This window comes from Numida meleagris, chromosome 14 (genome assembly GCF_002078875.1).
Source record: "Numida meleagris isolate 19003 breed g44 Domestic line chromosome 14, NumMel1.0, whole genome shotgun sequence".
NCBI classification, from domain to species: domain Eukaryota; kingdom Metazoa; phylum Chordata; class Aves; order Galliformes; family Numididae; genus Numida; species Numida meleagris.
In genome coordinates this window covers 7,461,067-7,484,817 of record NC_034422.1, presented here as the reverse complement: position 1 = coordinate 7,484,817, position 23,751 = coordinate 7,461,067, and the positions used below count along the sequence as shown (strand labels likewise).

Sequence of the window (23,751 nt, the reverse complement as noted above, 5' to 3'; positions counted from 1 at the left end):
GGGCGATGGGGCTGGGGAGCAGCCCGGGGGGCAGGGCTCTGTCTGCCCGCCCCGGCACCGTGGCATCTTTGTGGTTGGTGCTGGGGTGCTCTGGGACATGGGTGGCACTCAGGGCCCCGTTGGCAGAGCCTCTGGGAGCCCTCACTGGCTCCAGGCCGGCAGTGCTGGAGAAACCTGTGTTACCTGCAGCCGTGAGCAGAAATGCCACCTATCAGTTTCGCGGAATCACGTTGCAATGGGATGCAAATGAGCAACATTTCTCTTGCTTGTACGCATTTTCTGTCAACACGTGTTTGAGAGACCGGCGGCGGCGTGTCAAAACGCTGCTTACCGGGGGGAAATAAACGCGGCGTGTCGGCTGCTCCCCTCCGCGCTGCCTGGAAGGGAGGGGGCCGGCAGCTGGGGCTGTCCTGCCCGCACAGCACCCGCAGCCAACCACGGGGACACCGGCCAGGTGAAGGCCACGCTCACCGAGACCCGAATGGGAGCCGCACCCATGGGTGCTCCCCAGAGCATCCGCTCCGCGGGCTGCGTTCCTGCGCAGTGTCTCCGCTGTTGCTCGGGGGTCCGGGCTGAGCCCTTTGCGGGGCCGACACCGCAGCGTACAGCGAGCGGCGTGCAGCGAGCTGCTGTCGGTTGGCGGAGCACGAGCTCCACCTGCTGCTTCCGAGCCCGGCCGGTACCGCAGCTCCACGCCTGCATCTGGAGCTGGGGAGACCCCGCCTACATCCCCCCCCTCCCCGGCTGCCCACAGCTCTTCGGCCCCAAACCCACGCAGTGGGTGTGCACATGCTGTGTGCACCCTGCCATCAGCTGGGGCTGGCGGTTGCCGTGCTGCCAGCTCCGGTTTCGCCCCCCATGCAGTGCTGCCCAGGTGTGCTGGGTGTGCCACGGATCTCTTTGCTCCGGTTTCATCCAACATCCATGCTCGGGCAAGGGGCATCCCTCATGCCCTGCCCCGGCTGCATTGGAATGCAGCCCCCTCCCCTGCACAGCAGCTCTTCTGTCCTCTCTTGCCCCAATCCCTGTCCTGCTGCTGGTGTGGCTGCAGTGAGAACTGCCCGTCCTGGTCCCGTGCGCTTGGTGTCATGGCATGCAGGGGAGCTGCCCTCACCACGCACTGCCCCCAGTGTAAGCCCATCAGCCCCCTTTGCTCCCGGTGGGGCGGGAGGAGCCACTGGCTGCAATGCCAGAATCTGGGGACTCCGCAGACCCAGGCTCTGCTCCTGCATGGGGGCTCAGAACCCAGCAGAATGAGGCCTGCAGCTGCAGAGGCATCTGCACCCACTCCCCAGGACCTGGACCCACAGGGGTCCCACAGAGTCAGCCCACCCTCTCCCAGCATCCCGGCCCCCCACACCCCACAAAGACACCGCACACAGGTGTTTGCACACTTGCCATGTTCACAGCAGACATTACAGGCAGTAAGGACATCCTCAGCCCCACGTCCCTTTCCCCAGAGCATCCTTGCCCCGTGCCAGCACTGAACCCTGCACCCAGCAGCACTGCGGGACTGTGGGAACACCGGGCACTGAGCGGGCTGTCGGGGACGCGCCTGCCTTAGCACCCCTGTGTCCAGCTCTGATGCCCCCCCACCCACAGACCTTCGAGACACTGGGCATGTCACAGCTAGGGCAGGAGGGAGGTGACACACTCAGTAAAGTTCTCATGCCCTGGTACAAGGTGTGTCCTGGGCAGGATGGGGCACCCCAGGGCCAGGCGCTGTCTGGACCCCTGCCCACAGCATGGCTGGGGGTCCCATGCCCCTCTTTACCACCACCTATCTCCAGGCAGGTCTCAGATGGGAATAAATAGACAGACAGACAGACAGACCATCTCCCAGCCAAGGGAAAGATAGGGCTGAGGTAGGGAGTGCTGAGGTGGCGGGGTAGAGTGAAGGAAGATGCAGCTCTCCAGCTCCAGGCAGGCAGGGCTCAGAGCATGCAGCCCTGTGCTCGTGATGTAGGGATGGAAGGTGCTCACTGCTGCAGGTTTCTCCCCGGGCCCTGAACCTGCTGCCCCAGAGGATCCCTGCCCTGCACTGGATCTGGCTCATCCTCCCATCCTCCTCTGCCTCCTGCTCCTTTCCCCATTCTGCTCCTCTGCTCCATGAGGACCCAACGTCTCTGCTCCCCCATCAGGAAGAGGCAGGCATCCTCCTCAACCAAACACATCAGCATCAGCCCAAAAACTCCTCCTGATCACAGCCCGGCTGAGGGCAGGGGATGGATGGTTAGTGGTTAACGTGGAGGAGGTGGGGAGCTGCTTGCCCTCAGGTGCTTCAGCTGCAGATTCCCCACTCGTGGCTGGAGTGCAGGGGGCAGCCAGCTTGGTGCCCCTGGCTACAGGTCCAGGAGCCAGGCTCCTGTCCCAAGGACCGAAGGCAGCATAGGAGCCCCATCCTCTGCCGGATGCAGGACAAACTGTGCCCTGTGCATGCTGGTGATGCCCTACACACACTGCATGCCAAACCTGGGCAGATGGCTGGATCCTGAAGCCTCAACCCCATGCAAACGCAGGGGAGTATTACCTAATTTCAGACCTACCGAAAGCAAAGCAAAGGCTGCAGCCCAGCCCCAACGTTAGGAGCAGCCTGACTCTGTCAGGCAGTGCCTCTGGCCAGCTCATCACCATCACCGTCACTGTCACCGTCAGTGGCTGCGTCAGTGGCTGGCAGGACACCGTGAGTAGCAACTCATGGGCAGCCTCAGCCCTCAGAGCCTCGTGGTTAGTTAGGAGCACGCTGCTGGCACCACCTTTCTGCATGCATCAGGGTCACGAGATCACTGCAGAGAGAAAAAGGGAGCAAAGAGAGCGGGCAGCGCCTGCAGCCACCCCGCGTGGGAGCACTGATGCGTAGAGGCTGTTTCCATGACAGGTGAACTGGGGCCAGGGGGCTCGTGGCCATCGTGCTGCTTTCTGGGCGGCTTAGCTTTATTATTGCGGCAATTGCCAATTGTTGCTCGTGGTTTTGGCATTGTCCTCTTTCCACTCAGCATCTTTTCCTCATTGAACCGCGTGAAATTTCTCAGGAAACGAAAGACCAATAGGGAAATTTTGACAGCAGCCCAGGCCTGAGCCTCTCCCTTTGCGCTGCACCTGGTGGCAGAGTGTGGGGTCAGCAGCCATGGGTTGCCAGGTGGGTGGGGGCCACCACTCATCTGTCATGGCCAACAGCACCAGAAAGTTCAAGTGCAAAGAACAATTGTTAGCAGCAATAGAGAAACAAGTAAGGAGAGGTTAGTGCAGGCGGTTAGTAAAGAGAAGCATGGCATCGTCAGTCGCACTTAGAGAACATATACACTAGAAGAGAAATGAAGAGAAAAGCAGCAACGATTAGTTTGTTTAATTCAGTTCAGGAATGTGTTAGTAACAGAGAGATCCACTGGCTTAAAAAGGAACTGAAAAGCTTCTGCTGATAAAACCATTTCTGGGCTCCCAGTCAGCAGCAGAACCATACACAGCACCCCAGGCATTGCAGCCCCACTGTGGCAGAAAGCAGCCCCATGCAGGGGGCATGCAGAGGGGCTCCCCAGCCTGCCCTGCCTGCCCCACATGCTGCCTGGCTTCCCCAGCCCCACAGCTCCCAGCACAGCCCCGTACTTACCCAGCTTTTCTGTTCCCCTTTAAGGCCTGTGGGCTGCCCGCGGTTAGTGGGGCCGTTAGTAGGGCATGCTCGGGTGTGTTAGTGGGTTAGTGATCACAAGGGGCACGCGGTGCCCGGGGGGCCTGGTTAGTGCTGGAGAGGAGCAGAGCGCACGCATGCACAGCCGGGCAGGGTTAGTCCCCGCGCAAGGCAGCACCTCCCTGGGTTTGGCTTTGGAGAGCAGGAGGCGTTTTTGGGCTTTGCCACTGGGTTATGGGATATGGGAAGGTGTCAACGGATGGGTCAGCGCAATGCAGCCCTCCTGATGAAACGCTTTGGCAGGGACCTGCTGCTGTCACCGTGCTGCTGAGGCACACAGCGCCCGAGTACACCCTGCAAATTGCAGCCCTGGCACCGTGAGGACGAGAGATGAGCTCCGAGGAGGCGACAGCCCCAGCAGTGCTGGAGTGTTTGCAGGAGGAAGAGGGGCCCAGCGCCTGGCAGAACTGCACACAGGCGGTCCCATGTCCTCAGGCACCACCACCACCGTCTCTTTGGCCGTGTCCCCGCAGCAGCCGGGCTGGCATCAGGTGGCTCCGCTGGGGCCGGCAGCTCCGGTGTCCGTGCGCAGGCGGCGGTCGCATCCCTGTGCCCCGGTGCCCTCGGGTGAGAGCTGGGCCAGAGCCACGGGGCTGGTGGTGCTGGGGAGCAGAGATGCTGTGAACACCCGGGGAGCAGCCCCCGCCCCAATGCCACACACCCCTTGGAGCAGCCCCCGGGCATGCAGCCCCACAGACCCCAGGGAGGGCAGTGGGAGCTTTGCTGCAGGTGCAGATGGAGCAGCTCTGAGTGCAGGCAGTGCAGCCTGGCTGCACAAACCTGTGCCAGCTGTCAGGCTGTGGGGGTAGTGTGGGGCTGGTGCTCAAGGGGTGCCCACCTCGCCCGCAGGGGTCCTACCTGTGCTCCCTGGCTACACGGGCACTGTGCAGCGTCCCCCATCCTGTCGGGCTGTTCCGCTGCGAGGGCTGCGCAGGGGACTGTGTGTGAACAGACCTCAGGTCAGTCATTAGCAGCTGCAAAAGAAAGCAAGCAACGCAGCAAGAGAGCAAGGAGCAGTGCCACGCCGTCGGATCAGCACCGAGGTCCCCATCACGGCGCTGCTTAAGGGGAGCGTGGCAATGCCATGCGGTGAGGGCACCCCACACCCTGTGATGCCCCTGGACCCACTGCTATGCCCCATCTCTCTGCTCATGGGCTGTAGCAGAGGCAGCTGTCCTGCCTGGCCACATCCCGCTGGGCACAAGCAGCGTGGGGGCCAGTGTGGGAAAAGCAACAATGGCACCAAACCCCAGTGGGGCCGCTCTGCGATGACTGCGCACTTCAGCTGCTGAGCAGCTGCTGCTTGCTGCCCGAGGTCCATTGTTGCTGCTCTGCCTGGTGGGATGATCCCTCCTCCCTCCACCCGCAGCAGTGGCTCTAGTCTGGCCCCCCCAGCACCCTGCCACCCCTCCCACCCCCTCTGCTGTCCTGCACCCCGCTGCAGCCCTTTGTCCCCATGCCGCTCGGCCGCTGCTCTCTGAAGCAGAGCTGTAAAGGGGAAGGGTCCCCGCGGGGTTGGGGGTCTCATTCCTCTCGGCTCCTGGGGCGAGATGGACGCGCACACAAAGGCGGTGGAACAATGAGAGAGAGAAAATGGCTCCCCAAAAGGAGCCCAGCAGCAGCTGTCACGTTAACTCTTTGCAGAGGGAAGAGCTGTGCTGGAGCAGGGCTGCCCTCAGCCTCTCTCCTCTAAAACCCCCACCTAACATCACCAGGCCCGGGGGAAAATGGTGGTTTCAAGACAAAGAAGCAAACCAGCATTTTCCCTGCTTCTCTTCCAGGAGCACTGAAAACGAGGCAAGAATCCATTTACCTGTCTCGAGCCCTATTCTTGAGGATCCTGAAAAACAACACGAGCAGGCAGTGCACCCATCAGTATTGGTGCTGGTATCCAGTGTGAGGCTGCTGGCATCCAGCCGGGGGGCTCCCGGGGCTGCACCCAATGCTCCCCAACCCGGGGCCCAGAGAAGGGCCGTGTTCCCACTGGGAAACGGTAGAGGGAGAGGGAAAGGCAACGTTACCTGGCTTCCAGGTGGCGGCCGGCTCGGGGACCGTGGGCTGCGTGCTCTCTTGGCCGCCGTACAGCTCCTTTGTGCTGGAGCTTTCCAGAGAGATTCCCTGTGCAAGATATTGCCATGCAAACTCCTCCCCCGCAGCCCCTGCTGGCCCCGCAGCCCTACCTACGTGCAGGAGGATGCTGCAGCGCCCATGAAATGTTAATGCTGGAGATGCGGGCGAAGCACTTTCCCTCCATCCCCCATTCCCCGTGGCCCCAAGTGGTGGGTGGGGGTTGGGGCAGGAGGGGGCTGCAGCCGTGGCTGCTGCTTGGGGAGAGCGTAACAACTGTGGGTGCTGCGGTGCTGAGGTGTCACCGTGCCAGAGCAGCAGGGTACCGGGTGTCACCGTGCCAGGGTGCATCATGCGCAGGTGCCCAGGGGCAGTGCCTGGCTGCCCCACTGCGTTGTCCCCAGGGGCATCACCCCACATGCAGGTGCAGGGGGCACAGACCGTGCCCAGCTCCATGCACATCAGATGGGAGCTGTGCCACTGCTGTGCCTGGGGCTGGGCTGTGGGCTGGGACCTGTGCTGGGGACACAGCCATATAGGAAGCACTGCAGGCAAGCCATGGGCACACAGCAAGCACGCAGGGTCCGGCCGTGTTGGGTGGGCAGGAGTGGACAGAGAGCTGCAGCATGGGAAAGCTGGGCTGACCCCTCCGCAGCCACTGAGCCCAGGCATTGCTGTCCCACGGCCCCACGGTCCCCTGGGCTGGTCCCAGTGCCAGCATCTCTCCCTGCCTCATGGGCACCAACCCGCAGCCATGCAGTGGCGCTGGGATGGCGCTGACCAGTGGATGGCCCCACATGCAACTGTTCTTGGGCAGCAGGAGGATTTTGCTCAGCCCATCCCCACACTGTCTGCCTCTTCTTCTATTCTGTATTTTTAATTATTACGTCCTGCGAGGAGGATCCCTTCCCAAGGAAGCATTGTCTCCAATGGTGGTCTTTCTTCTGCAAATGTCAGAAATGGGACATCTAAATGACATCAAACATTTTTTTTTTCTCCAGAGTTTTCTGAAATGAGAAATATTTCTGAACCATTTTTTTTTTTCCCATCACATTGCCAGCCTCAGCTCACTGCCGTTTTCCCACAAGCCAAAGAAGGTAGTGTCTCAGCAGCCCCCACCAGCAACCTGCTTCCCCCATCCCCTGCAGCACCAAGCAGGGCCAGGAGGAGCAGCCCTGCCCCGAGGCTCCTCTCTGGGCACTTCCACGCTGCAGGGCTGCACACTGCTGCTGCATGCATTGCTGCAGGGGTGATGCATGAATGCAGAGGAGTGTATATGGGCACCTGCATGGGTGCACAGGTGTGCAGGGTTTTGCCATGGGTATGGGGGTGACACAGGGGTGGGGGTGCATACATGAGTGCACAGGTGCGTGCTCAGGTGTGTGCATGGATGTTTGCATGCGTGCGGAGGTATGGAGGAATGTGTGCATGGGTGCAGGGGTGTACATAGGTATGGATATGGGTGTACAGCATGCAGCTGTGGCCTGCCAGACCTTGCAGCTTCTTCTTGCTCCTGAGAAGAGCTCAGGCAGCATGGTATCCTCCCCCTCCTTGTTGGAGCCACAGTGCTGGTTCAGGTCCCCTGGCAGTGGTGGGGACGTGGGCACCTCTGGGACACCCCACCGCTGCTCCTGGCCCACATACCCCTCCAAATGTGAACGCACCACGTTGGACAATGGAGCTTTTATTGAGCTTTGCCACCACCACAGTGTGGTCCGGGTGGTGCCTGCAAGTGCGGTGCTGGCAGTCACTGCTGCACCCTGCGGATGGACTGCACCTGGCCCGTCTGCGCGTGGGAGCCCCACTCCCGAACGTGCTTGTACTCGCCGCCGTGGCTGTCGCTCTCCAGGAGATACTGGAAGCCCCGGTACCCGGGGTACTGCGAGCAGACCCACCTGGCGATGAATGGAGCAGAAGGAGCAGCGTCTCAGAGTGGTGGCACGGCCAGCGGTCCCCCCAGAGTGCCACCAGCCCTGCCTCGTTACTCACGCGCCGGAGCAGACGAGGAAGGAGCCAACAGCACTGCCACCCCAGCCCAGTGCGGGCAGCGAGGGGCAGTCATCGCTCAGCTCCCCCCTCCTGCCCTGGAAGTTCTCCTGCTCGAACAGCAGCAGCTGGCTGCGCCCGTGCTCCTGCACCGAGAGGCACCACGTTGGCGTGGCCACACATCACTATGGCTGGGGACAGCACGGGGTCCGGGCATGTCACTGCACCGGGTGCTACTCACGGCGCAGGTGATGGGGCGAAAGGAGCTCATCCTGTCCACGTGGTAGGCGTTGCTGCCGCTCCACGCCTCCCAGCACGGGTACTCGCCGCGCTCCAGCACGAACTGCTGCCCCTGGAAGCCGCAGTGCTCGAAGCCCACCCAGCTGCGGGAGCCGGGGGTGAGCGCCTTGGGGACCCCCAGCCCCGCAGGACCCCCTGGCCCCGCACTCACGCCCCACTCTCGATCCTGAAGGAGCGCACGGTGCTGAAGCCGCGCTCCGGCGTGCTGTAGCAGTCGGCGGTGAACTCGTGCCGCTTGCCCTGGAAGAAGGGCTCATCCCACACCACGATCTGGGGAGCAGGGGTGGATCAGAGCTCTGCATGTGCCCTGATGCCCGCTGTCTGTGGGGCCGGGGCTGTGCTCCCAGCTTTCCCTTGCTTCCTGCACCTTCCAGAGGCCAGAGGACGGCCTGCGACGCTGGATCATCGCGGCTCTGCGTAGGAGGACAGGACAAGAGCTGTGCCCTAGTGGACAGGGGGAGGCTGGGGGTCCGCGCTGCCCTCCCTCTGCTCTTACTGGGGACGAGCGCTGCACCCGGAGGTGGCGTGGCCAGCAGCCCTCGGGCAGGGCTTTTATAGCCTCCAGATAGAGACAGGGCAGGAGAGCATTACCAAAAGCCCTAACTCAGCACATGGCAGGAGGAGGGACTGGCAGAACAAAGGCCATGCTGCGGGGGAGCCACGAGCTCTGGGACACTGCAGCTCTGCTCCCAGCCCATGGGGCACGGGCTGTGACATGGCCCTAGGGTCTGTGCATGTCCCTCAGCTGTGCCCTCCACCTGCTCCATGCACAGAGCACAGAGCGGGGAACAGGGCATGGCAAAGCCAGGGGCTGATTTGCAAAGGCATTATAGGGGCCTAAGGGTGCGGATGAAGATTTATGGATCCTATCTCAGTGCTCAGGGACCTGGGAATCCACACTGTGCCAAAATACCTTCTGCCTTTGCTCATGGTGACCCCCTGCCCTGTAGCTGAAGGAACACCCCTATGGCTGCAAACTGGGAAGGAAACCAGGAACAGGACGAGGGCAGCTGGAGCTGCAGGGTGATGGGGGCTGGAGATCAGCACTCGGGAGCCACCAGCACAGCAGTGTGGTTAAAAAAACACCTGGCTCTAAGAGGAAGAAACGCAGCTTAAAATAGAAAGGTGTCTAACAACCATGAAAATGAATGCAAATTGAAAGCCAGGAGTCATGAAAACTGTCCACCGTGACGGTAAGGAACCGGACCCCAGGGAGCACTCAGAGCAGCAGCAGTGCAGCACACCCGGCGGTGCCGTGGGGGATGGCGCGGTCGATAAAGACATGGGAAAAGAAGAAGCGATCGATAAGTGCTTTTTGTTTGGCATTTTGGGAAACGTCCCAGATGGTGCGGCCGAAACGGCACCAATATGAGTTAACACTTTACCCTCGAGGGGGACGAAAAGCAGCAGCTTCTGAATGAGGGCTGTGGGCTCACCAAATGCACAGCCCTGGGTGATTTGCTTTGTCCGCGCTGGAGAGCTCATACCGATGCTGCAGGAGCACTGGGAGGGTTTGATGGGACTGCAGGAAAGCCAGCATGCAGGCTCCCAACAGGCACAGGGAGAGTGGATGCTGGCAGGGTGCCCCCAGGTGCCCCCCCATCCCCCACTCCCTCTGCCTGCCTCCCAGCAGCTGACACAGCACTGCTGCACCGAGGTGGGATTTGCTCCCATGCAGCACATTGACAGGAGAACAAGGAATGGTACAAATGAGCATAGCACGTGTTCAACGTGCTGAAAACTGGCTGTGGAGTGGGGATGGACACAGTGGGCACAGAGAGCAGGGATGGCAGGGGCTGCCAGCTGTGGCATCCTTAGAGGAGAATGCTGCTTTTATGGACTGAGACACCGCAGGAAATGCCTGCTTCGGCTACACATCACTTGTGAAAAAAATATTAAAATAGCAAACACAAAAGCAATGCTCAAAGCATTTCACAATCTTTAAGTCTTGCATTCTTGCAACTTAGTTGTGGGTGCCCCATCCCTGGAGGTGCCCAAGGCCATGGATGGGACCCTGGGCAGCCTGAGCTGGGGGAGGGGGGGACCCAGCCCATGGCAGGGGTTGGAACTGGGTAATCTTTATGGCTCCCTGCAACCTAAGCCATCCTGTGGTTCCATGACCTTCAGCACACTCAGGTCTGTGTAGGTACAGAGGGATGTCTGAAGCAAGACAGGTAGTGTTCAGGAGGAAAACGAGGAAGCAGAGGGTCAGGCTGCTCACTGCACAGCTGGGCACACCCACGGTGCTGGGATAGAAACCTGTGGGGCCAGAGAGATGGGGCTGGGAGCCCTGCGTGGCCCTGCCCTGGCTCAGTCCCATGGGGCTGGGTTTGGGGCAGCCACGGGGCTGGTGTACCATGCCCAGCAGCAGCAGCAGCACTGGAGCCAGGTGCTGGTGGGCTCCAGGGGTATATATGCCCTGTGCGGGGCCGTGGTGTCGGCGTGTGGCAAAGTGGCGCGGTCAGGTCTTCTGTTGTGCCTCTGGATAAAGGAAAGTGCTGGGTTCAGCGGCTGGGCACGGGGCCGGGGAGAGGCTTCCAGCTCGTCCAGCGCTTTGCAGGATGTGATGACTGGGCGGCCGCGCAGACACTGATGAGCTCGCACTTCCATTGTGTGCCCGCCCGCGCTCTGCCCTTGCCAGGCTATAAAGTGGGGGCCCCACTGCACCCCGAAACACAAGCCTGCTCCCTCCAACAAGAAGCAGCTGCTGCCCAGGTAAGAGGAGAAAGTCCCCGGGCGGTGGCACTTGCTCCAGCCAGTCCCAAGGGGGGGAGAGGAAAACGTGGGTTTTTGGCTGTGCCCACGCTGTGCCCACCATTCCCGGAGCACCCCGAACCAGCATGGTGCTGGGGGTGCAAGGAGGGTCCGACCTTCCTTGGGACATCCACTGTGGTGCCACCAGCAGGGTGCCCGCTGCAGGTCACGCCAAAGCAGGGCTGTCCCCTCCCACCCCACCACCCATCGGTGGCCCCTGGGCTGCCCTGCTGCCGGTCGTGCTCCCACGCACGCCTGTGTGGGACGGTCCCAGTGAGCTCCGGGTACCCCACAGTGATGGGGCCATATTCAGGGCTCTCCTGGGAATTGTGGGCAGCTGGCACCTCCTGTGGCCAAGGCAGGACCCGTATCCTGCGCGCCTGGGGGAGCTCCTCACCCCCACCCCAATGCCACCGCCACTGGGGCCGAGTCCCCACTGACCCCCCCGGCACCTCTGCCCCCAGACCCGAGCTGACCACCGCGATGTCTGAGACCACAAAAACCGCCGCTCCTGGCCAGGCTGCAGAGGACAAGGAGAAGGCGGCCCCAGCGCCGGCTCCATCCTCTGACCCCACTCCCGTCACCAACAGCAAAGGGGAAGAGCCCTCCACGGAAGCTTTCAGGGTAAGCCTACATGTCCCCTAGCAGAAGGACAAAGTGTCAGGGAGAGGGAAGGCAGCAGCTCAGGGCCTGATCCCTTTGCTCTGCCCCAGATTGTCATCTTCGAGCAGGAGAATTTTCAAGGCAGGCAGATGGAGTTCACCAGCGAGTGCCTGAACCTGGCAGACTGCGGGTTCGACAGAGTGCGCAGTGTCATCGTCAGCTCCGGACCGTGAGTGACTCAGTGGGGACCCACTGGGGACCCAGCAACCCTGGGCCTGAGCTGGGCAGGGGAAGGGGCCGCAGCAGCACTGGGGAGGTGGGATGAGGCCTGGAAAGCAGCAGTAAGGGTAGAATCATGGGTATGCAATGTCACTGGGGGACAGGTCCCAAACCCTCAGGGTCTGCTGGAGAGCCACTGGTGGGACTGTGCCCAAAGCTTTGCACAGGGAAAGACAAAAATAAAATCAGCCAAGTGTGAGGTTGTAGTGCCCCTGGTACTCTGCCATCAGGAAAATCCCCACTGGCACCAACAGCAATAGCCCCATGCTGGAAGGAAATGGCCAGCAGCAAATGCAGGGCTGCTCTGCTGCCGGATGCCACAAGGTGACCCTTCCAAAAAGGTGGCATTGCCACTGTGTGAGCACTGAGCCTAGGTGACACGACGGCTGGAGGCACATAATGCAGCGGGTTGCCTGGAAGCATTGGTCCCATGCTCCATGATGCAAAAGGGGAACAAAGGCACTGGGAGCGCAGGGATGAGCGTCGGCACACAGCGTGCCGCCCTGGGGCCCCGCAGCAGAGCTGCTCCTTGGGCAGCGCCTGCAGGGCTGCAGGGCCGCGGGGCTCCTGATGTGCCATGCCCTGCCCGTCCCCAGCTGGGTGGCCTACGAGCAAGCCAACATGCGCGGGGAGATGTTCATCCTGGAGAAGGGCGAGTACCCGCGCTGGGACACCTGGTCCAGCAGCTACCGCAGCGACTGCTTCATGTCCATGCGTCCCATCCGAATGGTGAGTGCTCAGCACACCGCGCGCTGCTCCGGGCGCTGCGGGCACCGTCCCAACGCCGCTGTCCCCCCCCCCCCCCCCCCTCAGGAGGCCGAGGACCACAAGATCTCCCTGTACGAGTCCGCCGACTTCAAGGGCAACAAGATGGACATCCAGGAGGACGACGTGCCCAGCCTCTGGGCTTACGGCTTCTGCGACCGCGTGGGTAGCGTGAAGGTGCCCAGCGGAACGTAAGCGGGGGCTGCACCGGGGGGTGCGGGGGGAGGGGGGGCACGGGCACGGCTCTCAGCGCTCCGTCTGCTCTCCCCACAGCTGGGTCGGGTACCAGTACCCCGGGTACCGCGGCTACCAGTACCTCTTTGAGACCGGGGACTTCAGGCACTGGAACGAGTGGTGCGCCTTCCAGCCCCAGATCCAGTCCATCCGCCGCATCCGGGACATGCAGTGGGACCAGAAGGGCACCTTCGTCACCCCCGAGGCGCCCTCCAACTGAGCGCGGCCCCGCGCCCGCCCCGCGCTCCCCCTGCACTATCCGTGTCTATCGACCGCGCCACCGCCGCCGCCGCCGCGTGTACTCGACGTTGTGAGGCAAATTAAAAAAAAAAATCAAACGATGGAGCTGCCTGCCGCGTGCGTCCCGGGGCGCGCTCCGTCGCCCGGCTTCCCCACGCTCCCATTCTTGCTGGGGCTCATCTTCCATTCCCTCCCTGCAAACCTCAAAGTGAGGCCCTCCCCCCCCCAGGGGCAACCCCCGCATCCCCCCACCATTGGGCACCGCGCACGCAGCACCGCCCGGAGCCGCGCACGCAGCGCTGCTTGGAAGCGCGCATGCAACACCGCCCAGAGCTGTGCGCGCAGCACGCGGCAGGACGAGCGCGCGAGGAGCCGCGGCCGTGGGAGCTGCAGCGCCGGCACCGCAGGCACACGCCACGCACGCGCCGCTCCCCGCGTGGCGTCCGCACACCCGCGCGCGACACGCAGCCGCCCGCACGCGCGCCGTGCACGCGCGCAAGGCAGGGACACGCGCGCACGCCAGGGGGCGCATGCGCGGTGGGGCGGCGCGCGGCGCGGGTATCCCGGCCCCTCTGCGCGTGACGTCGCCGTGTCTCGGCGCCGCTCCGTTCCGCGCCGGCGGCGGCGGTGGCCCCGGGGGGTGCGGCGCGGCGCGGCCCGGCCCGGCCCGAGCGGCGGTACCGGAACCGCGGTGACAGCGGCAGGTGGGAGCGGGCGGCGCGGGGAGCGCTGTGCACGGAGCGCTGAGTGCGCGGGGAGGCGCAGCGTGCTCGGTGCGCGCAGTGAGCGGGGTGCGCGGGGTGATGCGGGGGCACTCGGTGCAGGATGCTCAGTGCACAGCGCGCAGTGCACGGTGCTCGGTGCGGGGTGCTCAGTGAGCAGTGAGCGCAAGGGGGTGCAGGGCGCGCAGTGCGTGGTGCTCAGTGCAGGGCACTCAGTACAGGGTGCTCGGTGCATGGTGCTCGGTGCAGGGTGCTCGGTGCAGGGTGCTCGGTGCAAGGTGCTCGGTGCAGGGTGCTCGGTGCAGGGTGCTCAGTGAGCAGTGTGCACAAGGTGGTGCAGGGTGCTCAGTGCAGGATGCTCAGTGCGTGGCACTCAGTGCAGGATGTTCAGTGAGCAGTGTGCACAAGGTGGTGGTGCGTAGTGCTCAGTGCATGGCGCTCAGTGCAGGATGTTCAGTGAGCAGTGTGCACAAGGTGGTGGTGCAGGGCGCTCAGTGCGTGGCGCTCAGTGCAGGATGTTCATTGAGCAGTGTGCACAAGGTGGTGGTGCAGGGCACTCAGTGCATAGCGCCCAGTGCAGGGTGCTCAGTGCACGCAGTGCTGCAGTGTGCACAAGGCAGCGCGTGGCTCTAGGTGCAGGGCACTCCATGTAGGTTTTTGCTCCCTGCCCTGAGGCACACCGCTCTGCCCCTGCTCTGTTCTTTGGGCAGCCTTAGGGTACCCCGCTTGCACCCTCCCATCCCTGTGCATTGCAGACAGCAGGCTGCAGCACTGTGTGCATATCCCAGGAGGTTGGAGCATCTGCCAAAGAGCTCATCTGTATGAACGAGCTCCCATGCCCTGGTGCTTTATGGTGCCACCACCATGCCCTGAGCCCGTGCTCAGCAGTGCCTTTGGGGCAGGGATATCTCTGGTGTTGCATCACTGGGAAATAAAATATTTTGATTATGTTTCTTAAGCAAATTTGAGGTTTTGGGGTTTCTCTTGCAGAAACAACCTTTGCTTTGCAAGCCATGATCTTTGTGCATGCGGGAATGGAGCTCGTTAAGACTTACACTTTGGCATGTGGATTTGGAAATACTGTTTTAAAGACTTGGGAGTGTTTTTTCTACCAGCTCCTTTGATGTCTTTTTTCCTCCCTGTTGCATGGCATGCTCTGGCCACCCACGCTCGTGGAGAGTCTTTTGTTCTGTTCTGTTGGTGCACAGACATGCAGAGGGCTGCCACCAGGACATGGGGACAGGGACACGAGGGCAGCACATGGCACACTGGGGCCTTTCCTCCTCCCTGGACTAGCTGGCTGCAGGTTGCTGGGGTTGGTGCTTCCAGCACTGCCTTTCAGTGGCTCTGTCACTTGGGGTGGTGCTGCTGCTGCAAATGCAAACCGCAGCGCTGCTTGGTCTATTCGGGGATTTTCAAAGGCACTCGTGACCCAAAAGTGGTTTAAATCCATATACTTGTACCAGGGTTGGCTTCTGGTTCCTGTTGCTGTGTCTGGCTCTGTGGCCCACAGCACATCTTTAGTTTGAATCAGCAAAAATGCTCCGCTCTGCGTGGTGCTGCTCTTGTCACGTGGTGCCCTGAAAGCGACTGTTTGTGTTTTCCTTTGAATGCCGTTGGTGCCCTTGAGCAGCGCAGTGTCATGCACGTGGGCCCTGCCCTACACCTGGCTCCCTGCACCCTGCCAGCAACACTCCCTGCAGTGCTGACCTGGGGCTGCAGCCCTGGGTGCTGCTGTGCACTGCTGGGTGCTGCCAGGTACTGCAGCCCTGAGTGCTGCAGAATAAGTGTTGCCGATTTGGAAGGATGCACGTGAGGTCCATTGGCGTGGTTCTTGCTGACCACAGCTACTGCTGTTCCTCCGTGAAGAAGTTCGTATTTCCTCAGCCCTCATTAAGCCTAAGGATCTGAGCTAAAACTTTCCATGCCACACCTCTGTCATTTTGGGAAGTCAGTAGCATCTGTTTCTGGGAATGGTGTAAAGAAAGATTAATTTTTGATCACATCACGCTTCTTGCAGGAGCTGGTTCTGTCACTTGTTTGCTATAGTTTGCATCGTTTGCCATGGTTTTCTGCTTTGAAGAATGGGTCGGGGACAGCTGCAGGCTGGGTGCAGTGGGTATGGGAGCACTGCCTGTGCCCGGACACTGCTGTGACCATGCAATGGCACAGCACAGCCCTGCGCTGCAGCAGGAAGGAAGTCTGCAAGTCTGTGTGTGTGTGTGTGTGTGTGTGTGCGTGCACATTGTGTTTGTGAGGGTGAGAGCTGGAGGAGTTTCCGGAGCAGGGCAGCTGTTAAACCACTGCACCAGGGAGCCTGGGGATGCGTGTGGGTGCTGCCCCGCGCCCTGCAGCCTCATCCAGGGTAGATCCCGTGGCTGAAGGAGAGGAGTAGGAAATGTTGTGGGGACGGAGGGCGATGCATGTGCTGCAGATGAACTCTGCTCCATTGCAGCATTGGTGCTGGGTGGAGTTTCCCTCTGGTTTCCCATTAGTGCTGAAGCAGAGGGGCTGTGTGACGTCCGGCAGCGGCTGGGCAGGAGTGGAGGAGGCTCTGGGGTGGACGGAATAACAATTAGTGTCTGTACTTGAAATGTTCTCAAAAACATCCTCTGGGGCTGGGACAGTGCTGTGCACGGAGGGACAGCGTCGTGCACACAGGGACACAGCTGTGGCCTCACTGGGACACGGGCAGGAGCCCTGCAGGGTGCGTGGTGCTTGGGTTGCTCCGTGCACACAGGATCACTCGTGCGGTGCGGAGCTGAGCTGCTGGGTGCTGGTAGTGCAGGGTTCAGCGCTGTGGCTGCAGGGAGCTGGTGCCTATGTGACAGCGGATGCTTGCAGCACTGGAGCTGGATTTTGCCCCTGACCCAGCACCAGGGTGATCTCAGCCACGTGCTTCGGCATCGCTGCGGGGCTGAGCTTTGCCCCACGGGCTGGGTGGGGGCCGCCTGTGATCAGCAAACAAATGAACCCTGTGATTTTTCTTCCCCGCTAGGTGTTCTCGCGGCCATCTGTGTCTCAGCACGAAGCTTGGCTGGCAGCACCATGAGCTGCAAGGCGCAGGTAAGGCAAGCCTGGAGATCCCGTCGGAGTGCCCGGTTCCCCCCTGGCACCTGGAGTCCACTGCTGGATGTTTCATCCATCTGTCCACCCTTTGCTGGTGCTCTGTTCATATTTCACTTCCCCAGCTTACAGCCCCAATGTTATTGGCGTCCTACCAGCGTGTGAATACGGAAGGCACTGTGCCTGCAGGAACTTTTGTGTCCTCGTTTGTCACCGCCGCGTTGTCACTTCCCCACCAGCCTCCCTGCTTCCTGCACGGCTGCAGTGGTTCCAATTGCCCTGAAGTCCTGAGCGCTCGCACTGCGATGGGTCTTGTGGCCGGGAGCGATTATTTTTAGGGTGAACATTTGAATACATTTACATAAGTGAGACAGATGGAGATGGCAGGGTGGAGTGGACAGCACTCATCTTTTTAATGGGCCCGGCTTGGGGCTGGACAAAGGCCAGGGCGCTGTTTGTTGTCCCGTGTGACGTCTGGTCTAAACAAACAGAGCAGCATTTGGCTTTTTGGCTTGTACACGGCGTGTGGACGTGCGTTGGACACCATTGGACCCCGGTGGGATGACAGAGCAGCTGGTGGGGGAGTTAGCCATGGGGCTGTGTGCCGCAGGGAGAGTGCTGGTGGCCGTGTCACCTTGGGATGGGACAGGCCCTGGCATGGGCTGATAATGGGGAGGGCTGTGTGCCATGGGGCTGGCACCGGGCGGGCCCCGCTGGCTGCTCCCCACTTGAAGGCGCTTGGCTAAATGAGCTCTTTGATGAAAAGAGTGGAGAGGGAAAGGAGCTTTTCTGAAGCAGTTCTTTGATTGTCAGTGAAATAAAGCGCACGGACATCTCGTTCCTTCCACTCACCCGAGCCCTGTAATCACAAAGAACTCGAAATCCCGCTGTGACCCCGGGGTTGGATTGCCAAACCTGCGCTCACAAACCCGGGGGGGGGGGAGGGGGTGGGAGCAGTGCCAGCTCTCCTGGGAGCAGGCAGCAGCACAGCACTGCGCAACAGCACTGCTGCAGCCGAGTCCTGCGAGCAGACACTGCCCCGGTGCCGGGGGAAGCATTGTGTAACGTCAGACTGGGGGAGAAAGGTGTTGAACAGACCACACGTTGCTATTATTGACGTGTTCCCCTTCACGTTGTTTTAATGTCTCAGCTTGTTTCGTCCTAATGGGTAACTGCTTCTTTCTGACTTAGGCCTTGAAAAGTGCGTGAGTTGCTTTTGTTTGTCTGTTTGTTTCAGCTTCCTCCCTCCCCTATGGCAGCAAATGTAAAATTAAAGAAAGTGTGGGAGGGAGGCAGGTGGTTGGCAGGAGGGGAGGAGGGCGGTGTGCCGAGTGCAGGAGCTGCCCTGGGAGGCTGGGGTTCGTCCAGGATGGAGCAAACTTCAAAGACTCCTTACTGCTCGGGTGAAAGGAAAGCTGGGGGGGTTTTCTCCTGACCTAATGCACACTCGAATCAAAGGAGTAAATGGAAGAAGGTGAAGCTTCATGGTGCAGTGACTGGGTGAGCAGGACCCCCTCCTCTCCAAAAATTCCACTGAGCTTTGCTCCGGCCATAAACCTGAGATTGTGGGGACAAAAACAACCAAGAAATAATCTCCTTGGGTGTGCTCCGAGGCGGGCTTTAATTACATCCTGGGCAGAAGATACCTAGCCTGAAATCTGCTGATAGGTAGAAGGGATGACGACAGCCCGGCACGGTGTGGGCGTCTGCAGGAGCTGCTGGGGCCAGGCTGCGGGCGGCCCTGCTCACAGAGCTGCTCTCTCTCTTGCAGATGCCCGCTGGGTTGAACGCTCGCTGGCTGAAAGCTGAAGCGTGGTGACGTGGTGCTCAGCCCTTGCGCAGCAGGACAGGATGCGGGTCACCATGCGGCGGGTGCTGCTGGCGGTGGGCTCGGTGGCGGCCCTGATGGTGACGCTGCACCTCGGCCAGCAGGTGCTGGAGTGCCAGGAAGTGCTGAGCAAGAGGAGGCACGGGCTGATGAGACCCGAGAATGAGGAGCTGGTCATGGTGGACTCCAACCACGTCGAGTACCGTTACAGCAAGGAGATGCCCCTCATCTTCATCGGAGGGGTCCCCCGCAGCGGCACCACGCTGATGAGGGCCATGCTGGATGCCCACCCGGAGGTGCGCTGCGGGGAGGAGACCCGCATCATCCCCCGCGTGCTGGCCATGCGGCAGGCCTGGTCCAAGTCGGGGCGAGAGAAGATGCGTCTGGACGAGGCCGGGGTGACGGACCAGGTGTTGGACGCTGCCATGCAGGCCTTTATCCTGGAGGTGATCGCCAAGCACGGCGAGCCGGCCAGGTATCTGTGTAACAAGGACCCGTTCACCTTGAAGTCCTCTGTCTACCTGTCCAGGTTGTTTCCCAACTCCAAGTTCCTCCTGATGGTTCGAGACGGCCGCGCCTCGGTCCACTCCATGATCACGCGGAAAGTGACAATCGCAGGCTTCGACCTGAACAGCTACCGGGACTGCCTGACCAAGTGGAACAAAGCCATTGAGGTGATGTACTCCCAGTGCCTGGAGATCGGGCGCTCTCGCTGCCTGCCCGTCTACTACGAGCAGCTGGTGCTGCACCCCGAGCAGTCCATGCACGCCATCATGAAGTTCCTGGATATCTCGTGGAGCGACACCGTGCTGCACCACGAGGAGCTCATAGGGAAGCCCGGCGGAGTGTCTCTTTCCAAGTGAGTGTGTGCTGTGGGGCAAGAGTTCCTTGCTCTTGGCAGTGGGTGCTTTTCAGAGGTAGAAGCGGCAGCACTCCCAGCTTTACTGCGGTCGGTTTTGTGTTTCTGAGTAAATGAGGGCTGGAATATTAGCGACCTGTTGTGTGCAATAGAGCAGCATGACAGGCAGGAATTTTAGGAGCAAGTGACTGTCTTACTTCATCTCTCTTGACAGTGCAGGAGTGGCTTGGATCTTTAATTTGAAAAGAACTGCTTGCTCAGAAACGTGAGCTCTGTAATGCTTCTCTCCTCCACCCATCCTCACATCTCCTGTCTGCAGTTTTGCTGCTGATGAATCACTTTCAGGGGTGGGCAGTAATTCCTGCCAAAGTTGGTGCTGGTGTTGCAGAATAAAGGAATGTACGGGAGAAACATGGAGACACACCCGAGCACTCCCTCCTGGCTCTCAGTGCTCCAGGAGGTGCTTGGCTTCTCCCACCTTCTGGTCTTTCCATGCTGTTTTTTTTTCTAAGGGAGGCTTAGATCTGACTTAGCAAAATGTAATCGTGTGTCTGATCGTGGCTGGTAGCAGCCACTCTAGTACAGGATGGATCCCAGGGCTGTGTCCCCGCAGTCACACAGAGGCCTGAGCCCACAGGGCTGCAGGAAGCTCACACAGCAGCAGCACCACCGTGCCCTGGTGGCTCTGCCTGCGTGCATGGAGGGTACAGAGCAGCATGTGTGCTGTGTGCTTGTCTTGGGAAGTGAAAACGAAATGTTCAGGTGGCAGCTAGCCTAGCTGAAGACTCTTCTATCTGAGCCCGATATATCTACGAAATCCGAGTGACAGCAACTTGTTTTGCTTTTTTTTTTTTTTTTTTTTCCCTTGATATTTTTTCCAGGATAGAAAGATCAACGGACCAGGTTATCAAACCGGTGAACATGGAGGCGTTATCTAAATGGATCGGACACATTCCAGGGGATGTACTCCAGGACATGGCCCACATAGCACCCATGCTCGCCAAGCTTGGCTATGACCCGTACGCCAACCCACCCAACTACGGTCACCCGGACCCTCTCGTTGTCAACAACACGCACAGGGTGGGTGTCACGGCCATCCCCGGAGCAGGAGGGGCTCCTGGCCTGCCTCAGAAAGGGGCAGTGGAGAAACAAAATCTGTCTTCCTTTTGGGAAACTGTGGATGATGGGTGTTCGGTTCCGCTGAGATGATTTCCAAACAGTGCAGTAGATTGAGTCTGGTGTGGCTCAGACTGATTCTGCTCCCTGTGATTTTGTGGTGGTGTTCATTTCTTCTGTTGTGGCAGATACTGACCTGTCCCTCCATCCCTGACCGGCCCCATTCTTGAACCCAGACATGGGAGTTACTGGTTGCGATGTTATCTGGTTGCAGAGTTGTTGGCACTAGAAACTCCAGTCTGACCTCACCAGGATCTTAGGCAGCGCTGAGTCTGTGTGCAGCTCACCAGCCACTCCCGCAGTCCCACGAGGAATGTGACTGGACGCTTGTAATGTATTTGGGCAAAACCAGAAGAAGTTTTTTTAGAATATTGACTCATACTCATGCGTCTGAAACTGCAGAGCCACAGGCAGCGGTTATTAGACAGGGGATTTTTCATGCTTTGGGATGGGCCTGTTCTCCTGAAACTGAGGTTGGATTCCTTGTGTGCAGTCCCTGTGACAGTGCCCTTGGACAAGGTGTCCTTTGCCATGCTTCTGGGAGCAGAGAACACTGTTCCCTGTTGTCCTGTGCAGACTGGAGAGCAGCAGCACAAAGCTGGCAGGTCAGAGGAGCTCCCCTGGAGCTGGTCACGCTCCGAGTGTTCTGGGCTCTTGCAGTCCTTCCTCGCTGTCTGTGCTTGCTGAGCCATTTCAGGACACAGATGATTTGGGTGAGCAGTCACTAAGGGAGAGACCTCCTGCTGTTGCCCCAGTATGCCCGCAATAGGTAGAACAACTTCTCCTCAGGTCTCAGCTGGCTCACACGTCCTGGAACATACACTGCAGTTAACGATGTGCACTTGATGATATTCGTACAGTCACTGTCCAAGAAGGGAGTCACTATTTTTCTCTCTTCCACAGGTTTTAAAGGGGGATTATAAAACGCCAGCCAACTTGAAAGGCCATCTGCAGGTAAGAGTTTGATGTCACGTTTGAATGCTTTGCCCTGTGTGGTTAGTCACAGAATCATAGAATCATTTGTGTTGGAAGGGACCTTTAAAAGCCATCTGCTCCCACTCCCCTGCAATGAACAGGGACAACACAGCTCCATCAGGTGCTCAGGGCCCTGTCCCCTGACCTTGGGTGTCCCCAGGGATGAGACATCCCCCACCTCTCTTGGGTCCTGGTTGCCTGGCCTCCTGCTCGTTCTTATTGACACTTGCAGGCTGTTTAGGGGAGGGCAGCTTACCTGGTTTCAAGTTACAGATAGGTCTTCTATTTCTGGTACTTGTGATTGTGTTCATGTGTCAAAAATACACTTTGTGTCTCCCTCCCTAAAGAGCACTGTTTGAAAGCAAGGGATTACCATCTTTTACAACGCAGAGCAGTCAAACAGCCATCATATATACAGCCTTAAAAATTATCTTACTGACTCTTCAGAAAGGGCCACCTGCCTGAATAGGAGATGCAATAGATTAGTTTTGGTTTTCACCACTGTTTTGATCAAAGGTGTCTGGTTTTACCTGTTCAACATGGGGACTCCTCAAAGATTGGTCTGCGTTGCCAGCATGTGAAAACATGCATAGTCAAATCCCAGAATGAGGAAACGGGGCTTCTAGTGGAGCAAGCACACGCATGTATTCACTGCAAGAGGTGTCGCTTGCAGTTCCTGAGTGGCTGATGCTGCACATAAAGTAGGGAAGCGAGAGACTGCAGTCCCGTGGGTAGGTCTCCTGGCTGCTGGTTCTCTGCTGTTGTACCACTTTCTGTCCCGACCATTTCCCTTTTTCTTTGCTTCTGGGAACACACACTGGGAATGCTTTGAATTGCAGGTGGTGACTTAAAACTGATCCCTCTGTTTCTTGTTTATTCTAGGTGACTCAGAACACATCATCTTCTCACTAATAAAATTAATGATTTCCAGGTAAGAACTTGTACTTTAATTCGGGACCCGCACAAATCTGCCTGGCATTGCTACAGGATTAGCATTTTGCTTGTATAATTTCTTATGCTTGTGGATTGACCCGGCTGCTCCAGGCACACTCGTTATGTAAATGATCTCCTTCACAGTTGCTTTAGGTTTTCAGAACAATACTGTTACATGAGACGATTTGTCAGATCCCTTTTTTTTTTTTTTTTTTTCTGAGCTCTACTTCAACAAAATCACAGCCAGCCACTTGGGGGTGTTATTAATGAGTGTGGATAGGGAGGGGGAGGGGACGTGTATGTGTGCTGAGCCCCAGCAATCCGCAGGGATGTGCCCCGTGTGCCTGTCAGGAGAAGGGGGTGGTCATGTTTGCTGCCAGCTTGGGAAAACAGAACCGTTCTCCTTGACTTCTTCAGCAGCAGCTGTTAGCGTGTTGGATGTTTTCAGTCTCTCTTTTCAGGTAGCCTCTGTGCTAGCACATAAACAACGTTTTTTCTTATTGAAACCGAACCTTTAGAAACTTTCTATTTAAAAGCAGTATCTGTACTTAAAAAAGCAGAGGGTTTAACAGGTGTTGTTGCCCATCATGCAGGAGCTGGAGCTCAGTATCCAGCAATTGCAGTATCACAGTGGCTTTAAAGTTGCTGGCAAGTGGCTGCTGGGACTGCCTGACTGCCCAGACTGTTTCTTCTCTTGCAGGCTGCTGCAAACGGCCCTGGGTGCCCCCGCAAAGAAGAGTTTGCAGTCGCACCGGTGGAAATCTGTTATCCAAGCATATTGCTTGCTAATATTGCCAAAATGACTGCCATGCGAGGAATGTATTTGCATTTATTTGCAAAGGCCAAACGTTGTTCACTTCGATACCACTCTTCTCCCTTCGCTGGATGCTCCGTGGTGAAAGATCTGTGGAAATGAAGATTGACTGAACCTTCAAAGTGCATTGGAAAGAGATTTTCTATTCAGTTCCTGGAGAACATTTTAGAGCCGTATTTCAGTGTCTCGTAATGCTGTTCCTTAACGTGCAGATCAGAATTGGTGTCATAACCGTGTAGAGCATTTGTTGTACAGGTGACAATCCGGGACCATCTCCTCCTCCCCATTCACTTGTCATTGACAGATTCTATTTAAGAATTAATATATGAGGTCATTCGTTTCGCTCCTGGCTGCATTCCTTCGTTTCACACGACCAGAGCAGTGGTTTAACGCCAGTGGTTTCCCGCTGCTGCCCCTCGGGGTGCCGCGTCGCGGAGTGCTCCGCCGCCCGAGGAGCCGCTTCCC

At 59.0% G+C, this 23,751-nt stretch overlaps 3 protein-coding genes and 1 long non-coding RNA gene across 8 annotated transcripts; 2 read left to right on the top strand and 2 right to left on the bottom strand.

Moving 5' to 3' along the window:
• On the bottom strand, window positions 1,386-5,953 carry LOC110406253. The gene is made up of 2 exons (XR_002443367.1): window positions 4,544-5,953; window positions 1,386-4,287 (listed from the first exon to the last, which is right to left on the bottom strand). It is a non-coding gene; the product is annotated as an uncharacterized LOC110406253 (long non-coding RNA).
• CRYBA4 (crystallin beta A4) lies at window positions 5,995-8,326 on the bottom strand (the record flags this gene model as incomplete). The annotated part of the gene is made up of 4 exons (XM_021413068.1): window positions 5,995-7,647; window positions 7,742-7,884; window positions 7,980-8,121; window positions 8,190-8,326. Coding segments are annotated over 4 exons (570 nt in total), but the record flags the coding sequence as incomplete, so codon positions are not given.
• CRYBB1 (crystallin beta B1) lies at window positions 8,323-13,079 on the top strand. 3 transcript variants are annotated; one of them, XM_021412485.1, is made up of 5 exons: window positions 8,323-10,753; window positions 11,257-11,416; window positions 11,506-11,624; window positions 12,271-12,630; window positions 12,713-13,079. In XM_021412485.1, the coding sequence occupies exons 2-5, from the start codon at window positions 11,276-11,278 to the stop codon at window positions 12,891-12,893; spliced, it is 801 nt and encodes a 266-aa protein (XP_021268160.1). In that variant the 5' UTR covers window positions 8,323-10,753; window positions 11,257-11,275; the 3' UTR covers window positions 12,894-13,079. The 3 variants fall into 3 exon arrangements, with proteins under 3 accessions (XP_021268160.1, XP_021268159.1, XP_021268157.1); XM_021412484.1 differs by having other exon boundaries at window positions 8,323-11,416; window positions 12,271-12,403; window positions 12,488-12,630; XM_021412482.1 differs by having other exon boundaries at window positions 8,323-11,416.
• Window positions 13,483-23,628, top strand: TPST2 (tyrosylprotein sulfotransferase 2). Of its 3 annotated transcripts, none has more exons than XM_021412439.1 (7): window positions 13,483-13,617; window positions 16,634-16,701; window positions 18,473-19,388; window positions 20,270-20,468; window positions 21,468-21,518; window positions 22,422-22,470; window positions 23,173-23,628. In XM_021412439.1, the coding sequence occupies exons 3-6, from the start codon at window positions 18,553-18,555 to the stop codon at window positions 22,449-22,451; spliced, it is 1,116 nt and encodes a 371-aa protein (XP_021268114.1). In that variant the 5' UTR covers window positions 13,483-13,617; window positions 16,634-16,701; window positions 18,473-18,552; the 3' UTR covers window positions 22,452-22,470; window positions 23,173-23,628. The 3 variants fall into 3 exon arrangements, with proteins under 3 accessions (XP_021268114.1, XP_021268115.1, XP_021268116.1); XM_021412440.1 differs by lacking the exon at window positions 13,483-13,617 and adding an exon at window positions 13,662-13,686; XM_021412441.1 differs by lacking the exons at window positions 13,483-13,617; window positions 16,634-16,701 and adding an exon at window positions 16,720-17,869.

What these genes read in the sequence shown, in the direction of transcription:
- CRYBB1 (XM_021412482.1), top strand. Translation starts at nt 10,631, where the DNA reads ATGAGCTCGCACTTCCATTGTGTGCCCGCCCGCGCTCTGCCCTTGCCA. An exon ending in CCTCCACGGAAGCTTTCAGG is followed by an intron (nt 11,417 to 11,505) that starts GTAAGCCTACAT and finishes GCTCTGCCCCAG; the next exon opens with ATTGTCATCTTCGAGCAGGA. An exon ending in GTGAAGGTGCCCAGCGGAAC is followed by an intron (nt 12,631 to 12,712) that starts GTAAGCGGGGGC and finishes CTCTCCCCACAG; the next exon opens with CTGGGTCGGGTACCAGTACC.
- TPST2 (XM_021412439.1), top strand. Translation starts at nt 18,553, where the DNA reads ATGCGGGTCACCATGCGGCGGGTGCTGCTGGCGGTGGGCTCGGTGGCG. An exon ending in TTGTCAACAACACGCACAGG is followed by an intron (nt 20,469 to 21,467) that starts GTGGGTGTCACG and finishes TCTCTTCCACAG; the next exon opens with GTTTTAAAGGGGGATTATAA. An exon ending in ACTTGAAAGGCCATCTGCAG is followed by an intron (nt 21,519 to 22,421) that starts GTAAGAGTTTGA and finishes TGTTTATTCTAG; the next exon opens with GTGACTCAGAACACATCATC.